At 44.6% G+C, this 20,020-nt stretch overlaps 2 protein-coding genes across 9 annotated transcripts in view; one reads left to right on the forward strand and one right to left on the reverse strand.

The window, feature by feature from the left end:
• The window catches only part of LOC118268768 (protein cycle), a 48,555-nt gene extending 42,730 nt beyond the window's left edge, over positions 1-5,825 (forward strand). For 3 of the 6 annotated variants that reach the window (XM_035583465.2, XM_035583450.2, XM_035583424.2), the window contains 4 exons: positions 189-392; positions 836-951; positions 1,539-1,744; positions 2,066-5,825. In XM_035583465.2, the coding sequence (XP_035439358.1) occupies positions 189-392; positions 836-951; positions 1,539-1,744; positions 2,066-2,374 (835 nt within the window). In that variant the 3' untranslated portion in view covers positions 2,375-5,825. The remainder of the gene's footprint in view (positions 1-188; positions 393-835; positions 952-1,538; positions 1,745-2,065) is intronic. The other 3 variants (XM_035583433.2, XM_035583442.2, XM_035583457.2) reach the window with 3 other exon arrangements.
• A 550-nt stretch (positions 5,826-6,375) lies between these two features.
• On the reverse strand, positions 6,376-19,983 carry LOC118268843 (OCIA domain-containing protein 1). 3 transcript variants are annotated; one of them, XR_004783070.2, is made up of 7 exons: positions 19,734-19,983; positions 19,516-19,642; positions 9,640-9,823; positions 9,066-9,217; positions 8,612-8,720; positions 7,719-7,806; positions 6,376-6,998 (listed from the first exon to the last, which is right to left on the reverse strand). XR_004783070.2 is itself a non-coding variant. In XM_035583590.2 (6 exons), exons 1-6 carry the CDS (start codon positions 19,842-19,844, stop codon positions 6,896-6,898), a joined length of 786 nt encoding a protein of 261 aa, XP_035439483.2. In that variant the 5' UTR covers positions 19,845-19,983; the 3' UTR covers positions 6,376-6,895. The 3 variants fall into 3 exon arrangements, 2 of the variants coding, with proteins under 2 accessions (XP_035439483.2, XP_035439492.2); XM_035583590.2 differs by lacking the exon at positions 7,719-7,806; XM_035583599.2 differs by lacking the exons at positions 7,719-7,806; positions 19,516-19,642; positions 19,734-19,983 and adding exons at positions 16,122-16,248; positions 16,318-16,542.
• Between the last annotated feature and the right edge of the window lie 37 nt (positions 19,984-20,020).

The raw sequence follows: 20,020 nt of genomic DNA on the forward strand, positions 1-20,020 counted from the left end.
CAATTTTTTGCGTAATAAGTATGCTATTTGACGCAAAAAAATTATGACGTCATAATTTGCAATGTCATACAAAATTCATAGAAAAGTAATGTTTTTGACATTTCGATAAAAGTATTGAATTTGACTAGTAGGATAATACCCTATAGTAGGCAGACACGGTATTGTTCACGGTCGTGTGGTGATTGCAGGGTGACGCTGGCACTGGGGTTCCTGCCGCAGGAACTGCTGGGCACGAGTCTGTACGAGTACGTGAGCGGGCCGGAGCTGAGCGCGGTGGCGCGCACGCACAAGACGTCACTGCTGCGCCGCGACCCGCTGCAGACGCCGCCCTATTCCTTCCGCAAGAAGGACGGCACCTTCGCGCGCCTGCAGACACACTTCAAACCCTTCAAGTCAGTACAATGAGCTCATCTGGCTTAATGCTACCAGTAAATTCCTTATTTATTGAAATGTTCAATCCTTTTGAACATTGGCCACAGAAAGCTCTGCATAGAGACGAGTGGAAAGAGGGTAGGGAGGCCTTTGCCCTGCAGTGGGACGACCATGGCTGAAAATAAAATAAAATAAATAATAATTGAAAAGTTAAGCAGTACCCTTAATATGACAGACACGCGTTCTGATTGGCTGGTTTATTCGAGTCGGGCAATCAAAGCGCCCAACGCGTTCTCGTTACGATTACTTCAAAAGTAAAACAAACTCATATTAAGAGTACTGGTGTATCAAAAGTGTTAGATACAATAATAAATTAGTTCAGCACATTAATCTTTGGCTGTAAATGCTGTAGTACAATGAATATATGTCTTGTAAAAATGTTTTTACAACGTGATGTGTGTAGGAACCCCTGGACCAAGGACGTGGAGTGTCTGGTGGCCAACAACACGATCGTGTCGGAGGCGCACGGCGGCGCGCACGCGGACGCCGCGCACTCCTCCTACGACATCTACAAACAGAGTGAGTACTCCACAGCTCGCGAGATATCGTACTGTATTAGGGCGATACTAGTAGACTCTCTCATTTCCATTCAAGGGGACGATGACTGTGAATCACCGCTGATATACGTGGCACTCAACAATGTATGTAGTTGGAGCCCACTCTTCAATAGCTACATGTGTTATGCCGTTGGATATAATAATGCCTATCTATAGAATGGTATCGGTGAAACAGGGTGAATAGAAATCGAGGGGTGAATAGGTACAGGAATGTGGTGGATAGGTGTCGGCACGATATTGAGAGGTGGGCCCAACATCACCCAATGGACTTTCTGGACTCAGAGTTATTTGTACAAAAAATAGTTGGGATAGAAAGGTGTTGTTACGGTGCTTGTATAATGAGTCATGACCTGAAATCTGGTAGAGATTGTATAAAGAATATATAGATAAATGATTTGTTTTAAAAGCATACTAACATACATATATTTTGAGTTACCATCAGGAGTCCTGTAACTGTTGTGCTTGTTGACGAGTGAATGACGAGTGTAAGAGAAGTATGGAGTGTGCGCGTGCCACGCGTGTAACACGTGTGTGTGTACGTGTGTGCAGGGGAGGTGGCGCAGTCGGCCGGGGCGCCACTTGTAGCTAGTGCGGTTTCAGAAGCCGACGTGGAGATGCAGCGGCTCATCGAGTCTCAGGTCGAGAGCCATAAGATCGGCAGCGCCATCGCCGAGGAGGCACTGCGCCGCTCCTCCTCCGAGTTCTCGCCGGACCTGCCGGCCGACCTGCTGCAGGACGCCGTATTCAACCAGAACGTATGTCATGCCATTTATTTTTACTCGCTAATATTAATACCGAATAATACGGGAGTTCACACTACTACTCTGTTTCTATTTAGATTCTATATGACGATATGTCGTATTTGTACTCATTTTGTCGTGTATAACAATCACAATGATTAATGGGATATTACACTGGCTTACAGTGACTAGTCATTCATATGTACGTGATGCATATACAAAACTTCACGTCTGTCTCAGAGGGTAGCCAAATAATCCCGCCAAGGAATATGTATTATGTAATAAAAAGCATTATGTTAAACACCAATCTATGTTGATGTGAGCCCCTTGAAACAGTGGCCACTAAAAGCCAACGTCCTGTACGAGCAGGCGTCGCTAGTGGACAACATCCTGGGCGTGGACATCTCGGGCTACAGCCAGGTGCGCAACAACGTGCCGCTGAGCGCCGCGGCCGAGGGCTCGCCGCCGCCCGCCGGCGCCGCGCCGACCGCGTCCTCGCCCCCGCCCACCTCGCCACCGCTGCCCCCGCTCGGCCTCGACGGCAACGGGGAGGCGGCCATGGCCGTCATCATGAGCCTGCTGGAGGCCGACGCTGGCCTCGGTGGGCCCGTCAACTTCTCCGGCCTACCGTGGCCCCTGCCCTAGAGCAGAGCTACAGAGCTCGGTGGCTCATTGCTGTGATGGTCAGTATCTTAATTTATTGTTGCTCATCCTCTTAATATTGGAAACTCGAAGCCATCAAGATTGATAAAATGATGCGTTTCGTTATATTATTGAAGTACAAGTAAGTGTAATGGCACGTTGAAAATATTCTTATTGTACCTATGGATGTATTGTCTCATTATACACTGCGAATTAATGAATTCAATGCGAATTCTTTGCAATATGGGTAGGAAACCTCCCAAGATTTATATTACCCTTCTCTTAATTGTATATTATATTTACTTAATGCAATATACTGTTTAAATTCAAATAATTGTGAATACATTTAACGACTTAGTATGTACCTGGTGTACCTATATGTATTGTATGCAATATTGTTTTCTACCCATTCAACAGAGTGCGACAACAAAAATAACGTAACAGAATTTCGTGGTCTTCAATGAAAGATCTTAGAATGTTTTAAATAAGGATAGTGGCAACAGCATCTGTTGCGTGCGAACACTTGTGGTGACAATGACAGACAGTGAATTAATTAACTGGTTAGCGGTGCGGGCAATGTACTGAGTGTACACTTCCTGCCTTTATAATATACGCATCTAAAGTTTTATTGTTCGTAGAATGTATAACGATACATTACGAACGGTGGGACACCTCACACCGCGCACCGCGGTCAAACCAGACGACATCTGCGAAAGCCATACTTTCAGCAAGTGACCTTATTGTACAAATCGGTCGGCTCGGTTAACATCGACAAAATGTTTAATATTTATTTACACATGAATTGAGGTAAATATTATACAAGCCTTATGATAAGTTGTCGTTAGCCGATGTGTTAGGGCTAGGTGCACTGTACAGTGTACTTCACCGAGACAGCGGGCATCACGCTCGCCAAGCACGTTAATGGTTAGTAACAAAAAGAATTTACATAAAATTATGAATTATTATTACTAGTGGGTGTATATGAATAGTAGTCCAGTAAGTTATACTTAGCCACATAATACTAACACTTTTTTCTATGAGTCATTATCTAGTTATGCATATTGTAGGGAGTAGCGTGTAGAAGCGTCGCTGCGACGTTGAGTAGTACGTAATCATTAAAAATTACGGGGAAATATTTATTGAGAAATATTATACCAATAACGAGTAATAATATTATACTATACATCTATACGATGTATGTAATATTTTTGATTTACTTATAGTATATTTCTGGGAAAATGTAAAAAGGTTTATAGTTAAGTTAGATAAGTAGTTGTACCACGTTCCGGAGGTGACGTGTAGTGCTGTCCTCTACTGTGACCGTCACACGCCAGTGACGAGATGTCGGGTGTCGGCAATATAACTTAATACTTATCTTGCAGTTATCATTCAGCTTTTTTAAATAAATAATAGAATTACAGCACTCGCTCCAGACTCTAGTGAATCAACTACACCCTTAGTACGAGTTTACTTTACGTTGAATTAAAACGAAACGAGAGCGCGTTCGGCGCTCTGATTGGCCGGCGCGAATGAATCAACCAATCAGAGTGCCGAACGCGCTCTCATTTCGTAAACTCGTACTAAGTGTACTGACTAGTAAATAATTGGACTAAGTAGTTATTGTAATAATAGCCACCGCCTTCACATCGTACTCAATGCTTGCTATTAAAACATCAACTTTAATCGATTTGCCTGAATTTTTGTAATTTCTATCCATGTATTTTAATAATTAATTAGCCCATATAATGTACATACAATGTATCTACAATGGGAGCTGGTGTGCAATATAGGTATTTCATTTAAGTACATATTTTTATAACCAAATGTAATATGGTAGTTTCCTATTAGTCCAATTCAATACTTTTTTGGAAACATTAGAAACGATCTTTTCTATGAAATAACAGTGAGTTTTGAAGTCATCAGATTTTTAAATCAATCACTTATTTCTATAAAGTTCGAAAATTAAGTAGATTATCAAATCTATTAATCAAAGTGTGATTATTTTTTATAATATTTTATTGTATTGACAAGTCGAAAATAATTAATTGTTGACTGAGGAAACCCAATTTAAAAATCATATTTCTAAAATCTTTAGTGAATTGAATACTTGAAGTATTGCGAGCAAATTGATTACATATTTGATTATTTCTGTGGTCAAAACGAGTAAAATAAAATACTGTCACTCCCCCTTGTGTCCAGATATATCTAATTAAGGCAATGCACAAACGTGGACTAGTTTGAATCTGGTGTCAGACACAATAGAATTATATTAAGCACACAGTACGTGTGCCCAGTTGCTTCCACTTAACACATGCCCAATATAAGTGCTCAGTGTCGATAACTGGAAACAAAGTGTCTACATTTGGCTAGACTGGAACTAAAGTGGCTACAATTAAAGCTATACTTTGGAACGAGCCTTCACTGACAGACAGACTGACGGACAATTTAATTTGACGTTTAAAAAGTGCCTATATAATTTACGATTAATTGAAGTTAATGCTTTGGCTAAATCCATCTATGAGCATGTTTGTACTTAAAAACAAAAAATGAATCCGAACAAAAGTGGTCTAAATCAAATTATGCATTTAACTTTTGTATAAATGTTTAAAAGTAACATAAAGCTAATATTAGATCTTAAGACGGGGTATTTACCATGTTTATTTATGATGATGCAAGCGTCAAGATCACGGATGAACTGGAGTAAATGCGGGAGGGTGTTCAAGATCAGACAAATCGGTCTACCGTCTTTCTAGTCTACTCTCTTTTACATAAATAAACATGGTAAATATGTCGTCTTAAGTTCTAATGTGTTAGTGACCATATCAGTTTAAAAACGTATATAGCAACATAACATACATTCATAAGTACATAGTGACTTCGTTTGATAACAGAAAATGTTTATTTTGTATCATAGACCAGTTTAGTTCCAGGTAAGCCATTCGTGCAGCGTCTTACGATTCCAAATTTAAATGCACAGTTTTTTTTAATGTGTAATTCAGAAACAAGTATTTTTGTTTCGGCCATACTTTAAGTTACCCTATACAAAATTATGACTGCATCCGATATTGCCGTAGATTTTGAGTGATGCGTATACAAATATGTACAGAAAACTTTTATATTGAATGTTGTGTTTGCTTCTATTTCTTTTTGTTATAATATATTATTATTTAACTGTGTTAAAATCAAAATATATTATGTTGGAATTTGATACTAGGCTTTTTAAAAGTATTTTTTATTTAGGGGCCTTTAACTCAGCTGTGACCGTTCCATACCCCTGTAGACACTAGATGTAATGAATTCGTTGGAAGTACAACACGTCTTACTCGACATTTGTTTACGGCTCAACATAAATGCAATTACGAGTTTTATTATGTATCTGTTAGTTGCAATATCGAGTTTATTGTTATTAAGTTAATTTTATTATAAAGTATTTGGATATATTGTTTCATTCATATACGCTGTGTTTTATTTACCTTTGCTTACCTGTGATTGCTAATTACTGTTTATTATTATGAGCTACACATTTGAGTTCGATTTTGAAGGTGAAGTACAGTGAACAGAATTGTGGGTTTGGTATATAAAAGTCAACTCATATTATAGCCACCCTGCATCTGACTAGCATCGCCTCACCTTAAGTGGTTAGTATTCCTCATATGAACTTCTATACGCTCACAAAATCAACTGTCGATCGCCTTACTCGCCGCGTTGACCACGGGTGGACGACGGGTGGCCAGCGAATGATTCGACATAATCGCAGAACAAAAAACAAATGACTATACTCTAAAATTTAAGAACCAACGATATTCACTCCTTGACTGCACATCGATTATTAGTTGACCACCCGACGTTAACTCGTTGACCACGCGCCGTTCACCTTTGGACCGCATGTCGACAACGAGTAGTTGAGGCGGTGCTCGCAACGAGTAGTCAGGTCGGGTGGGTCCAATGAACGAGGACCTTATGCCACAAAAAGGTATTTTGTGCAGTTAAAATAAAACAACGTATTATAAAACTCAACTATTATTTTCCATTGTCAATTAAAACAGTTTTGTACATTATGAAAAAGTACGCTTGTTTAACTGACGTAACTATGCATGCTATAGTCTTTTTATTCTCTGATGGTTATTGTAATGACATTGTGTGCCGGTGTAATTGTGACCAAGATGGACCTACGCGTTATGAGCAAGGTGGTCAGTAGCCACTGAAATGCCTGTATATGTTAATTTTGAAAATAAATCGTTTCATTGTGCTCCTAATCGATTTATCTTGTATGTGGATTTTATCGGTTAGATAATTCACACGATTTTATCACCACATCTCTATTGAAACTTCTATTCAAATATCAAACGTCATTACGATACCCATCAATGTAAAACGACTATAGGGGCCTTTACAGTGCAATGGTACCGGAGCACCATCTATCTCAAGGCTTTGTAAGCGCACAATATATCACGGTTTACGAACGAATGACGCGCTGTGGACTCGTAACTACGCAATGACAAGACGTGGACGAGCGACGCAACGTTACTCCATGACGTCACCGTACTTGTTAGTCGGCACGGGCGGCGCCAGCACCGGGGGCTCGGGGCGCTTGCGCTGCACGGGCGGTGGCGCACCTAGCTCGGTCCTGCAACAAACGACAGTCGCACCATTACTGTAGGCTATATATTTGTGTGCACTACAACTCACAAAATTACTACTGATTCAAACAAAATAACAACTAAGTATACTGTACCAATTTACACTTGAATAAAATGAAGTAAATAATTATTCATATAAAATTAAATATGCTGCATAACCGTCTTTTTCCAAAATAAATTTCTATAATGTAAAAATAATATGTTTAAATTATACGTTTGAATTAAATTCTTTGAATAAACCTTTTTGTCATATTGAATGAGTAGTCACGCTAGTTCGGAAGTTCTTGAGATATTGTTAAGTTTTTTGATCTGGTGATTACACTTAGATTACAGCTAAAGAGCCTACCGCAGAGATGAAAATATAGCTATTGGACATTAGTTTACCTAACATTATTAATAGAACGAAAACAGTCTTTACAAGATTTTCAGTAAGAGTTATTTTTCTGTAAGAATGCTATCAAACGTCACGCTGCGATAAATAGGGATCGAGAAAGGGGTGACATCGCGCAGGAGTTACTAGTTTTGGAATAAGACGGAGTAAAAATTTACATAATATATTTACACAATAAGTAAGATAATGATAGGATGCTATTAGTGAGAGCAATATACTATATTATCATCGGTGCTAACTAAATCTGGTGGCAAATCGTCATTAAATACGATGTTATGGAGTTTAACTAAGCATAAAATAGATGTATGTATGTTACATTGTTTTAGCGTAGCGCATGCCAATTCTCTCAATCTCTCAGAGTCACTACAGATTGCTTCTCAGCAACGGCTTAGCCCGCCTTTTTCCTGTATGCACAAGTTATGTACAACAATAGTGGGCAAGTATATGGACAGGAGTGTCTGTACTTCGTTCAAAATATAGCATTATAGTCGTCACAAAATAAGAGGTCAACTCTGACAGTTGCCATGTAGCAGTAGTAGAGAGGTAAATAAGAAAATTAGATTAGTTACTGTTTATAATCGATTCCTAAGTCATATCGAGTTAAAATAACTAGATTTTGTAATCATCGGATCAGAAAATATTATAAGAATATCTCAAGAACTTCCGAAATAGTGGGAGACTGCGTAGTGCATTCAAATCAAATAATTTATTTATAAAATGAGAGAACCAAAGCATTATCCACAATACCAAAGATCAAACGTATGTTAAATTATACCAAAAACATATAATTATGATTCTATTTTGAAATTTTTCATAATATATTTATAATTACAAAAGATATGAAATTGTAATGACGGCCTAGTACATTATTCTCTGAATAATTCGTCTTATTTAAATACATTTTCTATTATGTAAAGATAAAGATGTCTAAATTATATATTTATGAAAGTGTATGAATAATGTAGTAACGAATTTTTTTATTCAATTTTCCGAGGCCGTTTTTGCAGTACATAGTCAGTCTATGTCAAATGTCAGAGTTGACCTCTTATTTTGTGACGACTATAGACAACCTTTTTTACTGGCCGCACAACCTTTTATAACTTTTTGTTTTAATACCATCCTTATGCTTACAGAATAGAATTTAAAATCGGTTGAACTGACAATAGAACAGGTTTCTTAACTAATATTATTAACTATTGCAATATTTACCTGTATGGGTCCTGTTTGGCACCTTGGTAGTCATCTCTATTTTTACGACGTAAGTCGTCGTAGGAAAGGCTTGGATTTCTGGGGGCGACCTCCGGCGCCGGGACAGGTGCTGCGGGCGAGAAAACCAGTCAACGTTAGTATAAAACGATAACGTATTTTTTTAGGAGCATGGCACCATTTGTGTTTTAAGTCCCATGTAATAGGGTGTGAGCTAGTTGCCATATACTGGACACAATTCCAGATTCTGTACTACTACTGAAAAATTTTCGAAAAACCGAAGTTAGCCCAGTAATACTTTGCCGAACCCGGGAACCCGAGAGTCCAGACACAGCAGTCGTACTTCCAACCACTAGACCAGCGAGGCAGCAGTTGTAATGCGAGAACAAATTAATATAGGAGCCGAGTTGTGGGTGAAACTGCTTGGGAGTAAGCTATACAAAATATATGTAGTTACCCGAGGAGCCAGGATGGTAGGAGTCGTCGTTGAACAAAGGACGCTCTGTATCCAGGTCGAGCGATCTGCCGGGGCCCGCGTCCGAGTATATGTCGCCCGGGTTTGCGCCGAACATCGTCGAGCCTGGTGGTTGAGTGCCCACTGTGGTTCGACTGGAACAACAAACGATATTAAGGTTACTTATTATACAATACAGATTATAATACTTTAGCTACCCATCGTCACTCGTTTGAGACAGTACGTAGTTGGCCGGGTCAGCTAGTTACATATAAATGCGAAAGTTAAGTTGTGAGGATAGTTAAAGGGATGGAGAGTGTTTTTCTAACCATCCACTTCTTTAAAAAGGAGGACGGAAGTTTCTAAGGAGAATTCCACAACAGTCAAGGCTAAAAAATAGTATGCGGACTATTTGTGACTAACAAAAATTCGTCAATTTTTCTTTCTAACTCTACCCTTTAATAAACCGCGTGTGAAGCCGCGCACAGAAACACAACGTATCATAAATAATAAGTAACTCATTTAACTATAAAGTTGCATATTTTAAAATGGGTTGTCAGTAGTGGGTGGCACTTACCTGCCTCCTATAACTTTTCCACTTTTCCGTTCTCGCAGCAGCTGGCCGATGTAGCTGCCGGGAAGTGCCATGAGCTTCTCGGCGCACGCCTGCTGGTAGGACATTTTACCGATAAAGTAGCCGATCACTACTGCCAGCGTCACTTTCGGGAATGGCCCGAACCGGGGGTTGGGCTTAAGGTAGCCTGCAATAATGAAATTGTCATTGGTAAATTAATGTAAACTGAACAGTAAGAAATGGTTACGTAACAAAAAGTTATTGGTCAGTTAGTTCAAGTTGTGTATTCCATTCCTCACTTACATTTCATAACATAATATTGGTATAACATTAATGTTTTTTGCAGAGTTTCATTACTATTATTGTTTGTACCATCAAAAACCGTGGTCCCCACTGGTGGTCCATGGACCAGTGAGAAGGATGGCTTGAGATAAATGAGAGGAGCAATTACATAATTTCAAAGTTAATCCAAAAGTTATTATTTTTATGAGTGACTGAAAAAGTCAGTGTGGGACCATATATACATATACCGTCTGTAACTTAAAAAGAATTATAAAAGTTGTCCTTGACCAGAAAAAGGATCAGAATTCCTGCTCTAAAACTAGTGTTTATGTGAAACAAAATACAGTGACAGTTTACTTATCCGGCCCGGCCGGCCTCATATAGTTATTTAAGAGATTAATGTGTAAAAGAGTTACATTGTAACTTTGCAAAAATAAATATCATTTATCATTTAATATTTTTATTTTGGTAGGATAATTTCTTGACCTGAAATGTAAAGAATTTTTAAAGTATATGTGTCTGTTTTGCTACCCTCAAATATGACAGATAGTTCATACGAATTACATTCTTAATTCATAATAATATTTAACTGGTGTATCATATCAACAGCCTATAAGTGGCCACTGCCAACCAAAGGCCTCTACCCATACAGAGAAGCTGAAGATGTTTGATGATTGATCAATGCGGGTTGGCAAACTTACAATTAGAAATTACTACTTACTAGAGAAAACCTGGGCTAATCCCAGGTTTTCTCTAGACATTTTCGTTCACTATTTGCCAATGGCGTCAAAATAATGTTAGAAAGTACATTATAACACATGCATGAGAAGCAGGAGTCATAAACCACCTGGATAGGATATTGCATTCATTATTAACTTCATAAACCTTAGTAACTATTTTCTAAAATAAGATTTACTTTTTAGGTCAAACATGTACGGGAGGGTGCCCTGCAGACCAGGTGAAGGCAGGCACCATCCGTGCAGACAATTCGGGGTTGCGAACGGTTGCTGTGAGCTGCCCCGTCTTAGCAGCCAAGAAAATAAAGGAGGGTCGAAGGCTCCTGGTGGGCTGGGTCTCGGCGCAGGTCAAACTGCTCGAGCCTCGGCCTATGAGGTGTTACCGCTGCCACGTGGGTCACCACGTGAGCGTTAAGTGCACCTCAGAGGTGGACCGCAGTGACTGCTGCTTCCGCTGCGGTCAGCCCGGTCACAGGGCCGGCTCGTGCTCCGCCCCGCTACACTGTCAAGCATGCGCGACAGTTGGTAAGCCGGCCAATCACCGGGCCGGGAGCAGAATCTGCTCCCCTCCTGCCAAAACCAGGCTCAAGGCTAGGCCCTCCGCCACCCCCGTCGTTCCCGTCGCCGCCACTGCAGTAGCAACCGCTTCCCCTACTGCTGCTGTCGCCGCGGCCGCTGCCGGCTGTAATGCCGCCGAGGAGGTCGTGATGGATTGTCAATAGTGACTTCATTACGCCTCCTCCAGGCGAACATCAACCACTGCGCTGCCGCTCAGGACCTACTACTCCAGAGCATGGCGCAGTGGTCGATTAATATCGCCGTGGTCTCCGAGCCCTATTTCGTCCCGCCCAGGGATCACTGGGTGGCGGACTTCGATGGCTCGGTGACCATCATCTCGTCGGCCGCCGCCGGTACCCCGACTCTTGAGGGTGCTCAAAGAGGCCGGGGTTGTGTCGCAGCACGGTTCGGAGAGATCGCTGTGGTGGGCGTGTATTTCTCTCCGAACCGAACTCTCGCCGAGTTCCACAACTCCCTGAGGGAGTTGGTTGACGTCGTCGTCGGGTTCCGTTCCCTCCCCGTGCTTGTCCTCGGGGACTTCAATGCCAAGAATCTGGCTTGGGGTTCCCGGATCACTGACACGCGGGGTAGGATGGTGGAAGACTGGGCTCTGGAGACAGGCCTAGTCGTCCTGAACCGGGGTTCTGTCCCCACGTGTGTGCGGATGCAGGGTGAATCGGTTGTGGATATTTCGTTCGCGAGCCCTGCTCTGTCACCGCGTGTCGTCGACTGGTGTGTCATGGAGGAAGTGGAGACATATTCCGATCACCGGTACATCCGGTTCGATGTTTCCGCTGAGTCCGCGGACCCACCGGTCAGACAGGCCCCATGTGGCCCGCGTTGGGCGCTGAGGCAACTGGACCGGGAGCTATTCCTGGAAGCCGCCATCCTGCAGGCCTGGGTGATACCACCGGACAGGCCTGCCGACATTAACGAGGAGGCACGGTGGCTCCAGGACGCCATGTACAGGATTTGTGACGTGGCGATGCCCCGGGTCCGTCCAGGACAGCGGAAGCGCCAGATGTACTGGTGGTCGCAAGAGCTGGCTGCTCTGCGCAGTGCGTGCGTTGCTGCGCGACGCCAGTACACAAGGCACCGCAGGCTTCGTATCCGTCCTCCAGACGCGGAAGCTAGAGAGGCGGAGTTATATGAGGGGTACAAGGCGGCGAAAGTCGCCCTAAAAACGGAAATCCGGCGGGCCAAAAACCAGGCCCGCCAGGAGATGCTGGAGACTCTGGACAGAGACCCGTGGGGACGCCCCTACCTAATGGTGCGTGACAAGCTCCGCACACAGGCTCCCCCGCTGACACAGAGTCTCCGGCCAGAGGTTGTAGAGGAGGTGGTCACCACCTTGTTCCCCCAATCACAGAGGGGCTACATCCCTCCGTGCATGACTCCGCCCCCTGCGGTGCCCGATGCGGGCCACAGCGACGACGACGACAACACAGCACCAGAAGTGACCGAGGCAGAGCTGAGAGTGGCGGTGCGCCGGATGGGCGCCAAGAACACCGCCCCGGGACCCGACCTTGCCTGGCAAGGCTTGGGTCCTGGCTTCGGAGACTCTCAGGCCTCGACTAATTGGTCTTTTCAGCGCATGTTTGGAGAGGGGCCAGTTCCCGCTATCATGGAAGGCGGGTAAACTGGTCCTCGTGAAGAAGCCAGGGCGCCCTGCGGACTCTCCGTCCGCGTACCGGCCCATCGTGCTACTCGACGAGGTGGGAAAACTATTTGAAAGAATAATTTCAAACCGCCTCGTCGCGCACCTGACGGGAACAGGGCCGGTGCGGACGGCCAGTTCGGCTTCCGCAGAGGGCGCTCCACGGTGGACGCCATCATGCGCGTGAGGGACCTTACGACGGGGTCTGCAGTGTCCAGGGGTAGAGTCGTCGTGGCGGTGTCTTTGGACATCGCCAACGCCTTTAACTCTCTGCCCTGGAGCTGCATTTTGGAGGCACTACGATATCATCGGGTGCCTACCTATCTCCGTCGTATAGTCGAGGCTTATCTGACGGACAGATCCGTCATCTACCCCGGTCACCGAGGTGAGTGGAACCGGCGAGAGATGTCGCGCGGTGTTCCACAGGGATCGGTCCTGGGACCGCTCCTGTGGAACATAGGCTACGACTGGGTGCTGCGCACCGACCTCCCGAGCGGCGTCAGCGTGGTTTGCTACGCTGACGATACGCTGGTACTAGCACACGGGAGGTCGCACCAGGCGGCGGCCGACCTGATGATGAGAGCGGTTGCGATAGTCGTTGAAAGGATCCGGCAGCTGGGACTCGAGGTGGCGCTTCATAAGTCCGAGGCCATGTGCTTCTACGCGGGAATGCGCCACCTCCGGGTGGGTTCCAGATCATGGCAGGAGGGGTTTCCATCGGCGTCGAGGTGACGATGAAGTACCTGGGACTCGTCCTCGACAGTCGGTGGAAATTCGAGGAACATTTCCGACGTTTGGCTCCCAAGTTGGAACGGACTGGGGCTGCCCTAAAGCGGCTCCTACCCAACCTGGGGGACCAAACGCCTCCTGCCGGAGGTTGTACGCGGGGATTGTGCGGTCCATGGCCCTCTATGGGGCCCCGGTGTGGGCGCCAAATCTACGGCGACGACCAGCTCGTGCGCTGGTTTCATCCCAGAGGGTCATGGCCATTCGGATGATCCGTGGATACCGCACGATCTCCGGGGAGGCGGCTAACCTCCTTGCGGGATCACCGCCGTGGGATCTGGAGGCGAAAGTGCTCGCGCACGTATATAGCTTACGTGCGGAGGCGCATCGCCGGGGCGAAAGTCCACTGCCGCGCCAGATTAGTGCGTGGCGGGATGAGCTCCGGCGCGATCTCATGGCGGAATGGAAGCAACGACTATCGCAACCGAGGGCTGGGCTCGCTGTTATAGCAGCGGTAAGTCCCCTCTTTGAGGAGTGGCTAGAGAGGCGTCACGGCGTCCTCACCTACCGCCTGACGCAGGTGCTTACCGGACACGGAAGTTTCGGTAGGTTCCTGTTTCGGATTCGGCGGGAGGAAACGCCCGGGTGTCGGCATTGCGTGGATCACCCGGAGGACACGGTGGAGCATACAGTAGCGGTGTGCCCTGCATGGGCTGAGCACCGCCGTGTCCTTAGGGATGTGATCGGCGACGGTGACCTCTCGCGTCCGGCTTTGGTTCAGGCCATGATGCGGAGCGAGAGGGAATGGGACGCCGTCTCCTCCTTCTGCGAAGCAGTCATGCTAGCTAAGGAGGAGGCGGAGCGCGTGAGGGAACGATCCTCCTCACGCCCCAGCCGCCGCAGAAGACACTCCGGGCGTCGGGGATCGCGTGACGATCTCCGGCCACCGTAAGTGCGGGTCTGCGGACGGCGAGCAAGGGTAGCTCGCCGCCCGACCAGAACCAGACCCGTGCGTACGGCGCGTCGCGTTCCGCGCGCGCCTCAAAGAGCCAGACCACCACAGATGGGGCCCAGTAGGGCTGATGCCTGATCCGGAGCTGCGGACAACGTAAAAGGTTACCGGGGCTCCGGCTCAAAGCAGGAGAAGGAACGGGGTGGTTTTTAGTCAGTAAGAGTCTGACACTCCCTCCCGCCTCGCCCAAGGCGGGAGAAGTCATTGGATGATTTTCCCCCCTCAAAAAAAAAAAAAAAAAAAAAAGGTCAAACATGTACACATAATAAAATATATTATAATTTGTATTTCTATAAGAGTTAATAATGTAAATAATTAATATTGTGCATAGGTTATAAAAATATGTACCTAATTATTGTAATAAAAAGAATAAGGTAGGTAGGTAATTATTATAGCGAGGACCACCCAGAGGACACGGTGGAGCATACAGTAGCAGTGTGCCCTGCATGGGCTGAGCACCGCCGTGTCCTTAGGGATGTGATCGGCGACGGTGACCTCTCGCGTCCGGCTTTAGTTCAGGCCGTGGTGCGGAGCGAGGGGGAATGGGACGCCGTCTCCTCCTTCTGCGAAGCAGTCATGCTAGCTAAGGAGGAGGCGGGGCGCGTGAGGGAACTATCCTCCTCACGCCCCAGCCGCCGCAGAAGACACTCCGGGCGTCGGGGATCGCGTGACGATCTCTGGCCACCGTAAGTGCGGGTCTGCGGACGGCGAGTAAGGGTAGCTCGCCGCCCGACCACAACCAGACCACAACCTCAAAGAGCCAGACCACCACAGATGGGGCCCAGTAGGGCTGATGCCCGATCCGGAGCTGCGGACAACGTAAAAGGTTACTGGGGCTCCGGCTCAAAGCAGGAGAAGGAATGGGGTGGTTTTTAGTCCGTAAGAGTCTGACACTCCCTCCCGCCTCACCCATGGCGGGAGAAGTCATTGGATGATTTTCCACCCTCAAAAAAAAAAGGTAATTATTATAATAAAAAGATAGCAACCCAAACAAATGTAAATCCATCTAAATTCCCAATAATATACAAATTATGTAAGCAATAGGTACAAATCAGAAGAGTCACATAGTTTGAATTCTTCCTCAAACATCTTGGTTCAAACATCCACACTGATCTAGGCATACAAAAGGTGCTGATAATATCTCAGTTTATCAGAAATCACCACAAATATACCAAGCAAAGATATTAAAAAAAAACGAATAGAAATAATTATTATTTTAGTAAAATTACATTTTATCATCTCCGGTTACCTTCCAACATAATTACAAATAGAAAACTTTCATGTCATCAGTTTTTATTGCACATATTTTTGCTGGACTCACATACATATTATTTCTGGATACAAGAATAGGATTTCCATACAAAAAATAACAGTATAAACTTACTGATAGATATTATGCAATGGTTACTTTGTATTACATTCTGAGGTCCACAACCTACCACATTTAACCAAATTTTATTTGAAGAATTTATACACTGTACTATAGCTATATTTATAGTAAGCAGCTACTAACCTTTTTGTGCAGCGTAATAGGCTCCCAGACCAAACGTGGTGCCTAGAGGCAGGGATCGTTGGAAGAAGCTCTCTTTGTTGCATTCGCCCAGCACGCGCAGCTCGTCTGTAGTGAACTTGTACTCCGACTGAACCAATAAGTCCACGGTTACGCACAGCACGGACCGGCAACATCATCCACAAGCAAATAACCTTACCGGCAGCACCGCCTGACGCTGCTGCTCCATCGGCAGCTCTGTCGCATTTTCCTGATATCCATATGAGTTGGGGTCGTTCATACTCTCAGCAGGCAAATGACATTAGTCAACAAAATAATAACTTTTAATAACAGCACTCGTACTAGTTGAAATAGTTCATTTCAGTCATACGTATGATCGTGTCTGACTGAATCACGATTCACGTTATGTGACTTTGTATTTTATCTGTCAACTGTCAACTAATGACTTATATTATTGTGACAGTTCGCGAACGAAGTTGCCGTAGCTATAAAAATCTTATTGCTTTGAATTTTTAGGGTGGCGAGACACAGTCGCCAATAATCGGGCTGTGTAAGCGCTCGTGCACACGATGCCGTCACCGCGCCGTCGCCGCGCCGACGCCGCACCGTTACACTGTAGATACGAGTCGCGCGAAGCCCGCCACCGCGCCGCCGCCGCCCGCCGACGCGTGCTCGCTTTCCCCTCCCTGACTGTTTCATTCCATTACCGGCCGCGTAAAAATGTGCACGTGCGTCACTTTTTAATAAATTACAATGGATAGTTTTGATATCGAAACGTTTATAATAATGTGGAGGACAGACAAGTTTTATGGGACAAAACTTTGGAAATATATAAAGACAAGCGTAAAAGTTTAAAAGCTTGGTTTGAGATCTACAATATAATGATTGAGAACTTTGCAGAACTACCTGATACGGAGAAAAATAAATACGGTAATCTTTTTAAAACCTCTTTTTTTTCATTGTGTAGACATGTTTATGTCACGTGCGATCTTGCGGTGTGCATATTCGTACGCAGCCGGTAATGGAATGAATCAAACAGTCGGCGAGAGGAACGCGAGCGCGCGTCGGCGGCGCGGCGGCGGCGCGGTGGCGGGCTTCGCGCGACTCGTATATACAGTGTAACGGTGCGGCGTCGGCGCGGTGACGAAGGCATCGTGTGCACGGGCGCTAAAGTGACCCATACGACACGTCATAACATATAAGTGTGGCTCTAATCATAGTTAATTTATGAAATCGATAGGCTTCTGTCGCGCCACAATACACGAGTCCACGCATCATATACTTACCTATGTATATTTCCAGCAAAACAATATGTCTAACGTAGAAATAAGTAAGGCAGGTAGGTTTCTACCTCAAATATGATAGAAAATCCTCATAGGACTTCATTAAGACAAAGGGGATTGTCAGACTCATGCTGACTAAAAAGGAATAGGGAGGTCTGGATATTCCCCGCATTCGTAGGTCCTGTGTAACGGGATTATATTATACACCCGTTGTGTCTGCTGCGGTCGAAGAAGGTCCTGATCCAATCTACCAATTTAGTTCATGAGTAAATAGATTTTACATTAACGAGGCCCTTTCGGGTCTGCGGATGGCGAGCAAGGATAGATCGCCGCCCGACCAGAACCAGACCCAGAAGGAACGGGGTGGTTTTTAGTCAGTAAGAGTCTGACACTCCCTCTCGCCTCACACAAGGCGGGAGAAGTAATTATATGATTTTTCCCCAATAAAATAAAAAAGTTCCCCTCCATAATTAAAGGAAAAAAGGTATTTCTGTTTACGCGAAGAAGATAATTCTTTGATAACAAAATTGATAGTCAAAGTCTACGTATCTTGTGATAGGCCGATAAGGTTGCCTTATTGGGCTTAAGGCTTTTTGCTATATAGGTGAAACTAGCCAACGAGCAGGTGAATAAAAGTGAAGTCCTTTCCCGTCGACTTGACTCCCGAATGTTGGGGATTTTGTTAGCAATATTGATGTGACCAAAACCTTAATTTTTTACAAATGGTTGAGAGGCTCGTGGTAATTCTAATCTCTTTCACAATGAAGACATAAGCGGTATATGGGATTCGTGAATAGCGTCTCCAACAGTGGTAAGTACATTTCGAAAACGTCAATCATAATTATATTCTCAACTTTTCTTAGCATGTCTGCGCCATGAAACTTTTCGGACTGGATCGAAACTTTGTAAGCTAGGAACTTGCCGACGCAGTTTAACTTTTTTTGGTAACACTCAAAACGAACGAACTCGACGCTTGAAACTGAACGAGATGAATGAAATGACTTAATCCACAAAGTCCAGGCATAACAATCATCAATAATTTTAACTTGTTCACGATAAACGCGCGAGCGCGGGCGCGGTAGACGTCGCGAATTGGTATTCACGAAAGTGCTTGTACGCGCTGTTTCGCAGGCGCGGTCGCGTATATAGCATTTGTACATAAATAATTTAAATACAATTTGCAATTGATGCAAAATAACATGGTGCAAAATGCCAATTGTATTGGTACCTACCTGTACATAGGAGGACTCGTCGATGGTAGAAAATGAGTAAACGGGACCTGTGACAGAACTAACTTTGGAATCAAAACAATGACATTTTGTAAAACATTTAATGTCGACGTATCAATATAACGCAGAGTTCCAACACCTGTGCGAATGCCATATTACTCGTACAACATTAATTTACTGTATAACACTCGCAAGCTAGGAGCAGCGAGCAACGGCCACAATGTGTCTTTGCAATACCTAATTATATATGTAAATAGTTAGGTACCTAACCTACCTATTATCTCGGTAGTTGGTATTGCTAGTTTTATTACGAACACCAATCCATATACATACACACTAATATACTTATATTATACCTACCTAATGTGAAAGTGTGTGTGTCTGATTGTGTGTCGATTTTTCACGGCAAAACGCGATTTATTAGGTGAAAGAGTCACATAAGCTACTTTTTGTCTCTTTCTAACTCCCCTCTTTCCCAAAATAGCGGGGTGGAACCAAATCATTTTTTTGGTGGCTTCGGCGTGTTGTAGGCGATGTTGTCGGCGTAGTACTTCCTCATGACGTTGCCGAGGTGGCTGGATGGTGGCAGCTGCCGCAGCTTCTCGTCACAATGGCTCAAGTACGAGAGACGCCCGAGCACGTAGCCCGTGAAAATGGCCATACCCATTTTAGGTACACTGCCGAAGTGTGGGTTGGGGTGCAGGATATCTGAAAAGACTCATAGAAGTAAGAAGTCGTTGGAAGGAACAACCACCAAAATTCATTAAAAATTCTCTATTTCAATCAGTGATTTATACTATTAAGGCAAATTCTTACTTCTATGAAAATTTTCGTGGCGTCCCTACCGAACACTCCGAGTCGAGTATTATAATCAAGTGCTCTTACCGTTCTTTATGGCAGTGTACGTCAAAGTGGCCAGAATTGCGCTGAACGGCAAGCAGCGCTGGTAGAAGCTCTCTGTGTCGCATTCTTCCAGCGCTTTCATCTCTTCCTGGGTGAACTCATAGTACCGCTGCAACAGAACAGGCGAGGTGAGCACGTGAGGGGGCGGCGCTACAGGCGCTACAGGGTGTACGGGCGCCACGGGCTGGACGGTTAGCTACCAGGGGGTGCGTCACGTTCCGCGTCGGAGGGCAGGTCGACTTGGTGCGTGCATCCGCGTAGCAATCACAGTCTGGTTCTTCTTTGTTTACATTATCTTTTGTCCCACTCATAGCGTCAATAAATGTGTAGATATCACCAGTTACTTCATCGTAGATTTAGAAAGATTGTATGGAGTTACATTATTGTTTTTTATTTTTTAATAAATTTAATTATAGAAAAATCATTGTTACAATTTCGAGAGTATCAGTCAGATTGAATTACTTTTGACAGTATTGAAGTATGAATG

This window comes from Spodoptera frugiperda, chromosome 25 (genome assembly GCF_023101765.2).
Source record: "Spodoptera frugiperda isolate SF20-4 chromosome 25, AGI-APGP_CSIRO_Sfru_2.0, whole genome shotgun sequence".
In the NCBI taxonomy this organism is placed as follows: Eukaryota; Metazoa; Arthropoda; class Insecta; order Lepidoptera; family Noctuidae; genus Spodoptera; species Spodoptera frugiperda.